At 40.4% G+C, this 16,859-nt stretch overlaps 1 protein-coding gene across 19 annotated transcripts in view; it reads left to right on the top strand.

Annotated features, from left to right (window-relative positions):
- St18 (ST18 C2H2C-type zinc finger transcription factor) overlaps positions 1-16,859 on the top strand; it is a 319,839-nt gene that overhangs the window by 252,914 nt on the left and 50,066 nt on the right. For 17 of the 19 annotated variants that reach the window (XM_052718277.1, XM_052718272.1, XM_052718276.1 and 14 more), the window contains 5 exons: positions 124-314; positions 7,308-8,093; positions 11,645-11,779; positions 12,980-13,070; positions 14,303-14,407. In XM_052718277.1, coding sequence (XP_052574237.1) covers positions 124-314; positions 7,308-8,093; positions 11,645-11,779; positions 12,980-13,070; positions 14,303-14,407 — 1,308 coding nt within the window. Of the gene's footprint in view, positions 1-123; positions 326-7,307; positions 8,094-11,644; positions 11,780-12,979; positions 13,071-14,302; positions 14,408-16,859 lie in introns of those variants that run through there. The other 2 variants (XM_052718284.1, XM_052718283.1) reach the window with 2 other exon arrangements.

Here is a 16,859-nt window from a genome sequence, read left to right as displayed (position 1 = left end):
TTAATGATGAACCCTAACTCCTGGTCCCAGGTGCTTTAAGTTAGACTTGGTGAAAGTCAAATGTTAAGCAGCAGCGAGTGTATTTTACTGTTTTCTTTATCTGCCCTGCTCTGCTCACTCCAGGGCTGCATATGATTGCTCTATGGCAAAGAAGAGGAGAGCTGAAGAGCAGGCACTGGGAGTGCCAGTTAACAAGAGGAAATCTCTATTAATGAAACCCCGACACTACAGCCCAGACATGGACTGCAAAGGAAACCCAGACAGCAGGAATGAGGATGATGGCCTCTTAGAAACGAATGATCACTCCACTGCAGGTAGCAAAAAGGCATGGCCCAAACTTTATATATTCCTGTCACCAAAAGTCATTCCTAGTCTGTGGAGAATATATAGTTACTGTGGCCGTTAAAGTATATTTGGCTTTGGAAACAAAAAAAACCAAACACTTGTTTCACTCAATATTCACTTATTAAGGTGCTATTTGTTTTAATCAGATTCAATTTAGGATCTATAGACACAGCTTGACTATGGCCTGGACTCACTTCAAGTAATGGTTGAGTTATGCCTGTAGCTGAAGTTTTTGTATGCCCCTCCTGGCCCACAGTCAGGACAATTCTCTCTTACCCGCAGGTCCTGAAGCTACTTGGACCCAAATAAACACACATAGGCTAATATTATTTTTAAACTATGGCCATGGCAAGCTTCTTGCTACCTAGTTCTTATATCTTAAGTTATAACCCATTTCTATAGATCTATACTTTGCCACGTGGCTTGTGTCTTACCAGTACTTTTACATCTTGCTTCTCATGGCAGCAGCTGGCAGTGTCTCCTCTGCCTCTTCTTTCTCTTCCTCTCTATCTGTTTGGATTTTCTGCCTGCCTCTAAGCTGCCTTGCCATAGGCCAAATGGCTTTATTTATTAACCAGTCAGAACAACGTATATTCACAGCATACAGAACGACATTCCCATCATATGCCTCTTTGTGTAGAAAGTAGAAGACACTAAGCCTTAAAGCTAAAGAGTCTGTCTGAGTAGATAGCTAATTTTTAAAAGAATCCTTCAAATTATAGGACATATTTAAGATTTAAGATAACTTTCCAATGATAAAGGTCAATGTAATGTTCATTAATGATATGTATACACACACATATTTGTTGTCTATATATACAGCTAAAACATTAACACATATTTTTATGAATATGTATAGCATTATTTAGCCCCAAAATATAATAGTAATAGTATGACTCAATGTAAGTGTTCTGTAATATTAATATTTTTACATATTTAAAATAATACCTAGAGCAATAGATTATAGAAGTGACCTAAGGTTATTACCCTTGAGGCTTCTTCAGTGGGAGAATAATAGAAAAGATACCTCTGTGCTCTTATTTATAAAATAAACCCTTTAAGCTTATCTTTATAATACAGTATTTCAATTCGTTGCTCACTCTTCAGACATCCTTTACAGGATGAGTGAAATGTAGCTACTGCTATAAGGACTTAGAGTTTATGTCTTCCCAGTTCTCAGTTGCTGGCAATCACTTGCATCCAGGAGTTGAAGTGCCATTGATTGGTTTGTGCATGAGACTAAGGTGTAAGACATGCAAAAATCTCAAAAACATATGAAAATTTTAAGATATAAGGCTTGACTAATAAAGACTAGAATTAGACATGCACATATCCTATTGACTATATACCCTTTACTGAATGTGACATTTAGGGAATCAATATATAATAATAATAATAAGTAAATGATTTACTTGAAAACTTAAACAAATATAAGGTAGTAATATTTATAAATCATATATTTATAAGTAGAATTCTATAAATACCTCTAAATATTATTTTTAAAGGTATAAAAACATATTGACTGAAGACAAGTTTCAGGTCAGAGAATCTTCATTATCTTGGCTAAGTATTGAAGATTCTGTGGTTGTCTTCTGATTTGTACATGGATAATGATGTTTTTAGGCTTTCTCAAATTTAGTATATGATTTTAAGTATCAGGGCTCATATTTAAATTGTAATCATCTAACTTTTTCTGTTTCCACTTTTATATATTGATTCATAGACATGACAGATGGAACTTGATCTTAGCACAAGTTCTTAGACCATTATGGATTTGAGGTCTATCCATGCAGCTTGTCCATGAGCCAAAGGCTTTATTAGGTCTACAGACCTCCCACCTTCTGCTCTAACAAGTTGATCATCATAAATGCTTATTATCAATTAAGTGAATATTGTTCAAATATATGCAGTAAAATATTCAGTCGTAAGCACTTATAGACATCTATTTGCAGGCTTACAAAGGCTAATTGTTGCAGTTAATATTAGAGCTACTACTGATAGTGATGTTGGAATCACCATGGTGATGATTAATTTTCCACTCTTTATGTATTTCAGACACTTTCAATGGTACCATTTAGTCCATTTTACAATGTCACACAGTGTGTAGAAACCTGGTCTTGGTTTTACAGATGAAATTACTAAAGACCAAGGAGAGTTAATTCTGAAAGTAGCACAGATTGCAGACTAGAGAGAAAGCACTTAGTAGACCATCTAAAGAACAAGCAAAATAACTCTATCCCAGTTAGCTGTGCCCTGTAGGCTCAGTTCTCCTTGCCCATATTCCCCTCAGAGTGCATACTGGGCAGAGTTCTCACAATGTCTACATGAAGTTGCAACTTCTAAAGATGACAGGTCACAAATGTTTCTAGCCTAGGTCGACAGAGAAAAGATTTTAACTTGCCTTCAGCTTCTGCAGAATTTTAAGCACAGGCACAGAGGGAGAGGTGGCGAAGGCTAGCGCTCGGTTCAACAGAAGCGCACCTAATTTCAATGCTCCTCTATTCCAGGCACCTCATTAGTTTTGCCTTAACATGAGTGTGTCTAGGTATAGCTTCAGCTATACTGCTCAGATAATGAGAGTATAAAGGACTCATGAAGGCTAAGGTCATGCTTTTGAATCCTGTGTTTCATTCCTTTTTATGGCCCAAACTTTACTCCACACTCTAACCTGACTCCAAAAAGCTACATGTGGGCACTACGGTAGGTAGTTAGAAATCCTTTCCCCCATGGGGAGGTGAACACCAGGAAGAAAGACTAGCTCAGACTCCTGGAACAGACAGAAAATGAGAGTCATCATGAGTTCAAAGTATACCAGTTGTGGAGTTCCCAGTAGCATGGTCCATATGCTTAGAACCTGGGAATGCCTGCCTGAAACACAGAAGTTTCTAGGAGATGAAATTATCCTTTTAATATGTCACCTTCAATAAAAAAATAAAGAACAAATCACTCCAGGCTCAGAATTTTAGAAAATAAATTCATTTTTCTATTTTTTTTTCCTGCCAAAATTTCACATTCAAAAGTTCTAATAAATGAGTTTACCTGTATAAGTGTCCTCACTGGTTACAGAAACAGAACTGAACTCAATGTCCATAAAACTGAGTCACACTAAAGAGCTCATTCCAAAATCAGTGGTGTTTTTCAGAGGAGAGAGAGAGAGAGAGAGAGAGAGAGAGAGAGAGAGAGAGAGAGAGAGAGAGAGAGAGGTGAAAATTCACTAACTATATATAGGATTACCAACCACTCATCATGGAAACCTGGTTTGTAGTCAGGAAATAAAGAAATAAATGAGCTTTTATATACCAGACCAAACCCTTTTTCTTTAAAAATTCTACACAAAAGAAAGTTTCCCAGCCAAAGCCCCTTCCCACCAAACATGCTTGGAAGTTCACACAGGCCAGAGAAAGGCTTAGGCCATTTCTAGAACTGCCAGCCTGTTCCCTGCTGGGAATTGACTCTAGGGTTCTCAATTTGCCATCTTTGTGATACTAGCAAAGTTAAGGTCTGGGTTGTATGAGAGTTTTGTGGTTTTGTAATTGCATATTTTGACCAATAATTTAAGGATCATTGTTCTTTCCAGCCTAAGTTAACTGGAAGTAGATTCAAGTGTCTTACTATAAATTTATTATGGAAAAGATTTCAATTTGGAAAAGTGTTTGGCTATTAATATTCTTAGTGTCTTCTCCTAAGAATGACTCTGTAACATGAGACATCTTAGCTAGTAAGGCTTTCTAGGCTGTGGGATACTTGTAGTATGTAACAGAAACAAGGATACAAGCCTCAAGCCATATGGCCCTTGGTCTGGACTCAGCCCTCTACTTAATAGCTGTGTGGTCTTAAGCAAGCCCTGGGAGACCTCTGTGAGATGGACTGGAAAGCACTTTGTAGTATTGTGAAATAAAGAATGGGGCACTACACTAGGCACATCACATTCATTGTCCAAAGAAGGGTTGCAGGTTCATCTAGTCATTGGCCTGTCCTCATTCTGAAGATGAAAACCCAGGCTCCAGAAAGCAAGAGCTGACTAGAGTCATATAAGCAGATGGTGCCTAGCCAGTGGCATATGTAGTCTCTAGACCTCACATATTTGTGTATTGTGCCCCAGCTTCTAGCTCTGAGGGGCAGATACCAGTCTGTGCTGCAGTCCTCAAAGGCCTATGCGGTCACCTTGCTGAGCTTTCCTCTCTGTGGCCTCCAATGTTCCTTAGGAATGACTTCTACTGATGAAAGTAGGCCAACCCTGTTGTTCATGTTGAGGTGCCCCCTAGTCCCCTGATGTTAGTCTTTGAAAACAGCAGCTGAGGAGCAGGAGGAAGCCATCATTTACTGAAGTGCCTGTTGTGTGCTCCTGCGATCTCTGCAGTAATGCACAGGCTGGGCTGCTGTCCCCACAGTGCAAATGCAAACTCCGGGCTCTGATGGGCTGAATAGCCTGTCCAGCAAGCATAGACACTAACAACAGAGCTCAAACTCCACGCCTCTGCAACAGACCTTACTACTCTTCAGAAAAATAATACTGCAGAGTAAAGAAAAGAGAGAGCCAGTGGCAGGGCTGAGAGAAACAGCACCTTGTCTCAGATCTGTCATGTCAAATGCTAACTTAGGGTTTTTCTCATGCCCACAGTGAAATCTGGGAAGGCTTTTCTGAAAAAGGAATGTTGATTTGTGGTTTAGACTATCCCTAGAAACCAGTGTGTGTGACAGTGTGGGTACCCCTGGCTTGGGGTTTCTCTCTTTCTGAAGAACAATTAATAAATATTTTCTTTTAGCATATAACACACAGTTGAACCAAACAATGATGTAAACTGGAAATGACCCAAAATGTAAGCAGTTGGCAGTCACTCAACGAAGTGCATTGTCGCGCACATGTGTGAGTTCGTCACTCCGCCTCTCTGGTGATCTGCACTTAATAGGAATATTTTAAACTATGTAGCTAAGCAACAGAGGTAATTGTTGCTTTCTAGAGCTTTTGTTAGCACTCTAACACAGCCCAAATATGCATAATGAGGTATAATGTCTATAAATCATTATTGTACACATGTGGGTAGTTAAGTGGAGTGAGAGAATAGTTCAATGAATTGAGCATATTCACTGAAAACGCTTTTTATTTGTTTTCTGTAGTTCATAATACTTTAAAATTATCATAACCCTTTACACTTTCTCTTAATAGCCAACTGTGATATTGAGAAAAACTTCATTTGCATTTTAGACTATGTTTAATATATTATTTAAAGCTGGAGTTGCTCTGATACAGATTCAGGAGAGGATAGGCCCATCCTATCAATGTTATGTGCTTGTTTATCCGGCCTCTTTTCTAGGAACTGAAATGTTAAATTTTTCAGTTTGTGTTGAATAGATCCCAACAAAAGACTGCACCCTATAATCAGCATTATTTACAGGGGCTAGTGTTGTGACTGAATTCTTCTCTGCATCCAAAAATGCTTTTAGTTACTATGGCAATATTTACTTGATCCTGGCAGTCCAGTGTTGATTTAGGGAGATAATTACCAGAAAGGAAGATGATGGAGATGTATTTTTGAGTGTCCTTGTCAGAGACAATGTTTATAAAAAAATTGAATGAGACAAAAAAAGCTGCACATTGTCTTCCAAACAGACATCCTCTCCCACAGCTTCATGCTGATGGCTGTACTTTCCTCCGAAGATGTTTATTAACACAGAATGCACTTCACTTGGTGTCTTTGACAGTATTTAAGGGGGCTTATCATTTTGTGTTTCCCATCCCCCACCTGTCTTTGAAATGTAGGAATGGTTGTTTTTTTTGTTTGATTTTTTTTTGTTGTTGTTGTTGTTGTTGTTGTTCTGGTGGATGTTAGCAGACTCATGGTGGGCTGTTTGATCCATTTCACAAATGGTGTGCACTGAGAATCCATATGCTCATTTGGACAGTTTACATTGGGGTATCTTTGGTGAACTGACCATACATACATCATGCATACATGCATATATACCATACATTCATATATACATGCAACAAGACAAGTAAAGGGGTGGTATTGACAGCTGCTTTGGACTGGCCTGGGCGTTTGGAGGTCTGCTCTTAGTCACAGGACCCAAATTGCTCATATTTGACACCCTCAAACCAAGTCTACCTCATCTCCTTTACTTTATAACACAAATACATGCACATGTCAGACAAGAAAATGTATTACTATTTAAAATATTTAAGCCTGATATTTTCCCATTTATGTTTCCGTGAATATAGAATTGTAAGGTGACACCAAAAAGTGAGCAGAAAGATTTGAGAGCTTCAGAGTACCTCTGTCACAATCTGTGTAGTGGTCTTTGTATCTTTGTTAACATCACATAAAAGCTGAGACTATTTCTGAGAAACTACAGCAAATAGAATTCAAATAATCCCTAAAAATACTTGCCATGATCAAGAGAAATTTGATGAACATTTTTCTGCAGTGTGTAGCTTGCACATTCAAGTTCCTCCTGGCTGCTAAGATGTAGGAATGTAAGAGGGTGTAACAGCAGGAACCTCATGTGTGGTGCTGTGTTGCCGAAGTACCAACTTCAGTCATGACAGTACCCTAAAAGAACTTAGCTCTTCACATGCAAAAGATACAGAAGCACTAAACTTAACTTATTTCATTTGTATTTTTCTCATCAATGTTTGTAAAATTAATAGACATTACACATTATGCATATTTTGTAGGCATACCAGTATCTGTGTACATATACATGCAGATTTATACATATACATGTGTATATAAAGTCATATGTATATGAATAGTTATACAAGCTCCTTAAAGTACTTTTGACTTCTTGTTTGGTTAATTGGTTACTTTTTAGAGGTAGGAATCTCACTTGTGGTCCAGACTACCCTTGAACTTGCTAGCCTCTTACCTCTGATTCCTAAGTATTGGGATCATAGGCTCCTGCCACTATACCCAGGCCCTTTAAATATTTTTTTCCCAACATCTGTTTTCTTTTTTTTGTAGAGGGAATCATGGTAAAGCCCATGGATGAGACCCTTCATTCACCTGCACAAGAAAACTCACTCCAGAAGGAAGACCAATACATGTGTTATCCAGAGCTCATGGTTAAATCTCTAATGCACTTAGGCAAATTTGAAGAAAGTGTGACTATGCAGACCATAAATGAGAACTTAAATGACAGTGGCATCCAGTCTTTAAAAGCAGAGAGTGATGAGGCAGATGAATGCTTTATGATTCATTCAGAGGATGGAAGAGACAAAGTCCATAGTTCCCAGCCACCTTTCTGCTCTTCTGGTGATAGTGAAAGTGACTCTGACAGTGCAGAGAATGGGTGGGGCAGTGGCTCCAATTCATCAGAAGACACTGACCCTCACGGAGCCCACAGACACAAGCTGACATACAATAAAAAGGACCTGTTGGAGGTTTCTGAGATAAAAGCTGAAGGTGACAAATTTACCCCTTGTGAGAACAGGTGTGGTTCTGATATTGATGGTAGAGAGCCACAGAACTCCCACATGGAACCCTTGGCTGTCAAAGCACAGCCTTCGTTCCCAGAGGCTGAAGATGGTGAGAGCCTGGTCCCAGTTTCAGAGGAGCCTGGAGAAATGGAGAAAGCGAAGGGGAACCTGAGTTTGCTGGAGCAGGCTATTGCTCTACAGGCTGAACGTGGTTCTGTCTTCCATCATACCTACAAGGAGCTGGACCGCTTTTTCCTGGACCACCTGGTGAAGGAACGGAGACAAACCAAGGTTACTGATGCCAGTGGAAGACAAATCTTTAACAATAAACGTAAGTTCATTTTTATATTCATTGTAGGAGGAAAGTTGATTTAGAGTTTGAAAATGTTAAATGTGCCTATTCCTTCTAAATTAGCCATTTGACAACTTAATGTAATTTAAAAATCAATTTGTAATCATAAAATATGCCGTTTCTTACTTTGCAGCTACTCTTCTGGTTACTGTTAGCTTAGAGTCTATGGGTGCTATACTGTCTTAACACCTGAAACCTTTATCCCTTCTGATTTTCTCATTGAATTAGCTCTTCATAATCCCACCATACCTACCTTTTAACAGTGCTTGATTGGACATTTTCAGAAGACTTTAACTTATTTTATTAGAGAAATCAAGCCTATAATTTAATTTTTCTTTCTACCCTTTGTTGTGGGATTATGAAGCTGCTTTCAAGCTTCAAAATGACAGACATCAAGTCACTTGTAGACCAGGCAGGATGTTCTGAGCCTTCTTATGAGTAAACCAGGTGTTAATATATTTGTAAGATGGAGCTTTCCCAGCTTGCCCATGGAAGCCCACAGACAGCTGGATCGAACTTAAATTGTCAGAGGAAATGTGCTTGGGGAAGACCTTAGATTGCTTTTCCAACATCAGGGGCGTGACACATCTTCCCTGGTGGAGGACTAAGCCTGTTCTCACACTCGCAGCCTGTACTGTTTGTGAGTGGCTGTCCCAGTAGTCCACAGGTGCCCAGAGAAACATGGGTTATGTCCAGGGTCAAGTCAGATTCAGACTTCCAGTATAGTAATGACACAAGCCAGGCATTGCTTTAGTGGGACAGTAAGTTTGTGGAACTCGCCACGGAACATTTGCAGATGAGGCTCCAGTGTAACTACCTATCCTGTGGCACCTGTCAAGTAAGAGGAGCAAGAGGAACAATGGGGCAAGTCTGCTTGGTATGACGGAGGATTGTCCCAGGCAAACCAGGACACAGCAGCACTGGAGGATGAAGTCCGCTCATTGTGTAGTGCTATACAAAGAAAATGAAAGAAGAGGCAGGCTGAGCAGCTGCCCTGAGCCTGTGCTCGGGTTTCTTATCATGCAAACAGGTTCTGCCCTCCAGAGCATTTCATCTGCAGCTTTGTTTTGGGAGGCCCAGGAGAGAGGTGCAGACAAAGGTGCACGGTGGACTGTCAGTGGGCCCCACCTGGGCAGGTGCCAGCCCCGTTATCTCCAACACCCTTTCTGGCTTCACTCAGATACACAGTGTACTGAAGAGGGTAAGTGCTCACCGCCAGCCCTGTCAGTGCTTAGAAATGTGGTGTCATGTGGACGAGATCCAAGAGACGAAGCACATCAAAACAGACACCGTAGTTTATCTCCTCTCTGTGAGTGGCACTTTGCGATGGTGTCAAACCCCTCAGCTAATTTCTATCAAACATTGAAGACTTTGACCAGTGGCATACAGGTCTTATGTGCCCAAATGGACTTGAAATTTGGCATTATACTACTGTTAAGTAAAACTTGTATGCACAAAGTCATACAAATCACAATCTTAATATACTCTTTTTCTCTTACAGAGTACAGAAAGGAGCATCCCCCCACATCAGTCATTTTAGTTAAATCTTATCTTTACTTAACAAAGCTGTTTCCTGGGCATCCCTGTCCTTGGTTGTTCTCTGTGTACTTGAGCACTCAATTTTCAGCATCCTGACTTGTCCTGGACTGTCAGTGCTGGCTACAACCTGGAGGATCCTCAGCCCCTCCTTCTTTACTGAAACCATGCCCTCATGTAATTAGATTACACACAGCCTGCTGTGCCCCATCTGCCTAGGACTGCTTGTAATCTAACAACTGGAGTGATTTGGTATCATAGGGACATGTCTGCTCATGCAATGTAGTTCCATGGAGATTTCTGACACATTCCATGTCAGTGGCCTGTTCTGGGTGGTTTCCTTAGAGCAGAAGGGTATGGCCTTTCCATCCCCACATGATAGGCCCTTTCCTCCTACTCCAAGCCAGCAGCTTTATGAGCAGGGTCTTGTAGATTACCAATTGTTACCATGGGGCCTCAAGTTTGCTCAGTATTCTTGATGGTCCACATTGAGAGTTGCATATCCCTTATGAAGGCTGTTTTGCTTCTTTCTCTGAGGACTCACATACTTCTAGTTTTCTGACCAACACACGCGCGCGCGCTGTGCGCGCGCGCGCACACACACACACACACACACACACACACACACACAAATACACATGAATACACAATTTTTCCTGATCAGTATCCTGAGCACAATTTTGGGCAGTCTGGACCATAAGATTGCATTTCTGTGTCAAGTTTAATTAGCATCTTGGCCATACATGTATGGATGTGTATGTGTTATATGAATGTACATGTGTGCATGTGTGTATGTGCATGTATGCACATGGATGTGAATGTGTATGCATATGTGTATGCACATGTGTGTGTTTGCACAGGTGCATACATATACATGTGTTCGTGTGTGTGTGTGTGTGTGTGTGTGTGTGTGTGTATCTATGCAAGTGTGTGTACCTATGCAAGTATGTGTATATGTCTGAGAATGTCAGTGCCAACCTCATCCACATTGCTATTCTGCACTCATTTATATTATTCATTTATAAGCCTCTCTTGCCCTCAACACCCTGAGTACCAGTACTCCTGAGATTATCTTCACTTTTCCCATCTCAGGCTCCTATCCTGTGGCATCTGTCACACCCTCACAGGTCCTGAGTCCTCTGGTGTCTGGGAAGCTCCATTTTCTGCATTTCCCTCTCCTCAGATGCCCCACTAGAACATTTTCCTCCAAAGGCTTCTCCGTCACCTCAGCTCTGAATCTCTGCAGCAGTGACCACAGCTTCCCTCTGTGGTCACCTCACATACTGCTGAGATAGTCCTCACGGGATGCAGAATCTTGGGGGTGTGGTCACTTCACATACTGTTGAAATAGTCCTCAGAGGATGCAGAATCTTGGGGTTTTTTTGTTTGTTTGTTTGCTTTGTTGTATTTTTTCACTTGGTTGTGTAGGTTATAGCCTATTGATTCCCATCAGCTGCTCTGCAGGAAGCAAGCTCAACTTTTATGTGAGTAGCTGGTCCACCCCCAAATTCACCTGCTGCCAGGGACCCACAAGGACAAAGCCAGAGAGGCCTTCTGCCTGTATGGTGGGCTCTTTGTCTTATAATTTTAAATCTGCCTTTTTCTAAACTCTCTCAATAGAGGATAGCTTGAGGTTAAATAAATTCTCCTTTCTTGCTTTTCTTTTTTCTTTTCTTCTTTTCAGGAGCATGTTCACCTTCTGGCACATGGTGACTTTTTCGTAGTAGAGTTAACTATAATATGTGACATGACAACTTAAAATCATCTCTGTTGTTAACAGTCCCTTGCCCTGTGTCAGCCTTTGCTTACGAATCCAAGAAAACTAAAAATGCGTTTTGCTTCCATGGGTCTTAGTTGAGGGTTTTATTCAAAGGCACCGTAAGAAGAATGTTTATGATGGCAAAACTGAATAGTGTGATTGACACCGCAAGGCCACTCTATTGAATGATGAGGAAGAAGCACCATGTGAGTGTCTCAATTCAATTTCTCTATAGATTCACCAAGGCCTGAAAGGAGGGAGGCCAAGTGCCCCATCCCTGGCTGTGATGGCACAGGGCACGTAACTGGGCTCTATCCCCACCACCGCAGTCTTTCCGGGTGCCCCCACAAAGTGCGAGTTCCTCTGGAAAGTGAGTATTACTTATCCTGAGGACATACCTATGCCATCATACACCCAGGACAGCCTCACATGATTGTCCTGTGCTCCTTCTGGTTAGAATTAGGAATGGAAACATCACCTATTTCCATGTTTCTTTAAGCAATTTCCATGTAACCATGTGAGGTGTTTGTGTGTATTTGTTTGTTTCTGATTTTGAGATAAGGTCTGGCTTATGTAGCCCTGGCCTGCCTCTTCCTCTACTGTGCCCAGTTTAGCTATTGTTTTTAAAACATAGTGTATTAGAAAAATTCAGGAATAGTAATTTCAGATGCAGTGACCTCCTGACCTGCCCTCAACATGAGATCACATGCTCCTTGGAATTCTCTCAGGATGCCTTGTCACATCTGAGCCCCCCAGGGCAACAACAGCCTTTCCTCCTTCATACCTACCATAGTTCTTCAATGCCCTGGGCTGTAGAAGGAAAGGGAAGGACCAGCTGAGAACACTGGGCTGTTACATGATTTCTCATCTGGTTATTGGGACAGTTCTTGGTCTACCCCATGGGTGAAAGTGGGGACACTTTAAGATTCCCAGCTGTCATGACTTGGCAAGTCACTAGTTTTCTCGCCCACGCTAACTGTAGCATTAGCAGTTTCTCAGTCCAGCCTTCTGAGGCTTCACTTAGTCTTACTCTTCCCAGTAGTCATCTGGCAGGGGAGGGTGGATGGATAGATGCAAAATAACACCACTTAGGAAATAAAAAGGGCTACATACACCGACCTCCAGCTTACAGGGAAAGTATTGAAAGAGTTGTGTGGAAAAATAAGTTCTCTGCTGCCGTAGAGAAATGTACTTAGAAGGAAAAGTGGGAGTGATGAGTTTCTCAGGGTAGAGAAGCAGCAGACTCTGTCCCAGCATGAGTGTGGCCCCAGAAGCATACAGAACAGTTCCTCAATTGACTGTGAGCAGAACCATTTGGGGGAGGGGATCTATGTCAATACTGTTTGGCAGTCAGAGCAGTTTAGACATGATCTATCTTTGCGGGTTTCCTTTCTGAAGGAATAAGGTGCTTTGGTTCAGTACAAATTCATCCCAGGAAGAACCATGGTGGACTACCTATCTGAAGTCATTTGAATGTAAAATAGAAAAGTAAATTTGATGATGTGTGTATATGTTGTGTATGTATGTATAGTAAATTGTTCTTACCTTTAACATGATATTTTGTGCTTAGTTCTTGCCATGCATGAGAATGTGCTCAAGTGTCCCACCCCAGGATGCACAGGAAGGGGACATGTGAACAGCAACCGCAACACTCACAGAAGGTAATTCTGATGACTTACCAATCATTTATATTGCAAACTGCAAAAGAAACTTTCCACAAATGAAATAATAGGTCATGTGTTGAAAGAACTGTTATGTCACTATTAAATGTTACATCTTGAAATAGCTAACAAGTAGTCTCAATCTCAGGAAAATTTATATTAGTGGTCAACTAAAACAATGAAGCACTTGTATCTAAAGATGCTCAGGCTCCATGTCCATACAGCCACACACGGCATATTCTTTTCTGCCCTAGATCTTACCAGCACACGTGGATATTGGAGGCTGGCATCAGTGTTCCTTATGAGTTATCACAAATCCTACTCAGTAGACATTTAGATGGGTTTCAATGTACAGTACAGAGCTTTGAGTGTAAACCGTGCAAGGAGTATATGGCATTTTTATTAAAATTTAAGCTAAAATAAAGCACATTGTGTGTGTTTTTATATACAGATACATGCAATATACATATGGATATTTTAAGTGAAATTTTATTTTATTTTTACTGTGTATTTTTAATGTGTATGTGTGGTTTTTCCTGCATGTGTATCTCTGCACCACATCTGTGCAATGTCCACAAAGGCTAGAAGATGGTGTAGGCTTTCCTAGAACTAGAGTTATTGATAGTTATGAACTGTCATGTAGGTGCTGGGAATCAAACCCAGGTCCTCTGGAAAAGCAGCCAGTGTTCATAACCACAGAGTCATCTTTCCAGTCCTGATTTTTTTTTAAATTTTTCTGTGCACATTTCATATTACATGTGGGGTGTGTCGGTATGAGCTATGGTTTGGCTTATAAGAATATTGACAAAAGATTTCATATTTGTGCTTTCAATTTAACTAAGATATAAAATTTAGTCTTAAATTTTGCTAAAGTTCGTAAGATAATCATGGGTTTATCATGCTAATTTCTGTTGTCAGACAATTCTGTGTGTGAATGAACATATTGGATTTAAAATACTGAGTTTCAGAATCATTTTGGTATTTCCCCATTAAATAAAACTTTGATTTTCTTTAAATGTATTCACTACTTGTCATTTCTGAGATGGAGCTAGGGATCAAATGTAGACACTGCAGTTTGCAAACCCTTCGGGATCTTTTGTATGACAATGACGCTAAGTGAACTATTAATATGACTTAACATTTGCTGTGTGCCAAGGGTGCTGTGTGCCAGTGCCAAGGCAGACCACATTGTCATGCTCACTCACATCTTCCAACTCTTCTTTTTTGAACAGTCTTTCCGGTTGTCCAATTGCCGCAGCTGAAAAGTTGGCAATGACACAGGACAAAAGTCAATTTGATTCTTCCCAAACTGGGCACTGTCCTGAGCAGGCTCACAGGTATGAACGCTGTTCATTGGATCGAGCAGAAACTCTGTTCCACATGTGCTATTGTTCTGAGGGCTTCATGTCATGGTCAGGCACCAGTGCATTGATGTGGGTAGCCAGTGTGCAAGGCTAGGGAAGGCAGCATCATTCAGATGATCCAGTTAAACTTTCAGAAGTTTAACTTAAAGTCCCTATCTTTACAAGACCAGCATAATATTGGTGAACCTAAAGGAATGAAATATACAATCACATACATTAATCCAATTTCTCTGTCACTAATATAACACAAGGTAGGCTCCCATTTGTGACTGATTTCTTTTCTGCCTGGAGGAAACTCTATCAGGAACATTCAAAGTATGTGATTGTTTTGTGCTGTCTTTAGGTCCACATAGGCACAGGGCTTCCATGAAGGTAGCTAGTAACAAAGTGTCTCCCATGGTCCCTTGAGTGCCCAGGTTCCTCATAATATCTAGTAGTTTAGAAGATATCTTACATAAAATGAGTGTTGATACTTAAGGTAATAACAAGTTTATTCTGTAACAATCATGCATGTAGTAAAACTTATTTGAGAGGAAAGAAAGGTATCAAATAACTTGTTAATGAGCCACTAAAAATGCAAAAACAACTAGTAGGCATTTTAGTATTTCTAGGGTGTTCTACTTTGCTTTCTTGTGATAAAACACTCTACCAAAAGCAAAGTGAGGGAGAAATGGATCTATTTGGTTTATACTTCCAGGGCACAATCCATCATTAAGGGGAGTCAGAGCAAGAATTCAAGCTGGAGGCATGGATTAACCTAGAGAAATAACACAGTGGTAAAGACTACTGGATGATCTTGCAAAGGACTGGGGTTTAGTTCCTAGCACCCACATGACAGTGTCCAACCATCCATGACTTCAGTTCCCAGAGGTCTAGAACACTCTTCATGTAGGAAAAAAATTTATTCACACAAAATAAAAATTTAAATGGAAAAAAAATGAATTCAAGCAGGTACTGAAGAAGAAACAAAGGACCAGCACTACTTACTGGCTTGTTCTCTGAGCTAGCTTTGCTACACATCGCAGGCCAATCTGTCTAGGAATGGATGCTGCCTGCAGAGGGCAAGGTCCTTACACCAACCATCAATCAAGGCGGTGTCTCACACATGGCCCCAGGCCAGTCTGATCTGGACAGTCCCTCAGCTGAGGTTCCCTCTTCCAAGTAGACTCTAGGTTGTATCATGTTGACAATTAAAAAAGGGCGGGGGGGGGGGGGGGGGGGGGGGGGAGGGAGGGAACACACAGGATGTGGCTTCTCTTGATTTTTTTTCTACAGATTCAATTAAAAGAATCAAAACCAGCATTCAAGTCACATGAGTGAAAAACATCAAATGAAGATCACAAATTACTAAATATGTAGCAATAACAAATCTTAACATGGGATTCTTCGTTAGTATTGGAATGTTTTCTTGATTCTCCCTAAGTATGCTTATGAAAAGCTGCAATTGAATTTCTTGTATATTCATTGCTTTAGAAACTAATGTCATTTTAGATTAGAATATTTCTACAATTTTAGGGTAATAAACCAACTTACAGTTACATCCACTATTCCCTCAAGCATTTCTTTATTCAAAAACAATTTTTTTCATACAATATGTTTTGATTATATTATTTCCCCTTCCCCAGCTTCTCCCAGGTTCTCACCACCTCCTTACCCATTCAACTTCATGTGTGCTCATTCACTCTCTCCCTACTCTAAAAAAAACCTAAAAACCCAAAAAGTTAAAATCGAAATAAACAAAAAAACAGTAAGACAAAACAAAACAAAACAAAATATGTGCATGTACACACACACACATACTATGGCACACACTTACATACTATGGAGTCTGTTTTGTATTAGCCAATTACTCCTGGGCATGGCTGTGCCTTGGACTATATTGATATACCCAGTGACACTCCAGTGGAGAATCAATTCCAAATGGCTTCTACACTGGGGGTGGGGCTTGTGTCCACTTCCCCTTTTCTATGCTGCAATTTTGTCTAGTTTGAACTTGTTCAGATCCAAGCATGCTGTCACACTCTCTGTGAATTCATATGTGCATCAGTCCTGTTGTGTCTGGAAGACACTGTTTTCATAGAGTCACTTCTGGCTCTTACAGTCTTTTTACCTCTCCTATGTAGATCCCTGAGCCCTGAGGGGAAGGGTTTGATGAAGACATCCCATTTAGTACTGAGTGCTCAAAAGTTTCTCACTCTCTGAAACTTTTGCCATGAAAGACTCACACACTAGACCAGGTGTGAGTCTCTGTGTTAATTCCAATCTATTTCAAAAAGGAATTTCTCTGATGAGAGTTGAGCAATACTCTGATCTATGGGTATAGCAGTATATCATTAGGGGTCATTTTAGAGCTACATTCCTTTAGCATAACAGTATTATTAGATTTTCCCATAGATACATGACAAATCTATTCTAAGCTTCCTGA

The sequence above is a fragment of the Peromyscus californicus genome, unplaced genomic scaffold (assembly GCF_007827085.1).
Source record: "Peromyscus californicus insignis strain IS unplaced genomic scaffold, ASM782708v3 Scaffold_5__1_contigs__length_169319896, whole genome shotgun sequence".
Taxonomy (NCBI): domain Eukaryota; kingdom Metazoa; phylum Chordata; class Mammalia; order Rodentia; family Cricetidae; genus Peromyscus; species Peromyscus californicus.
This window is presented reverse-complemented; position numbering and strand designations above follow the sequence as displayed.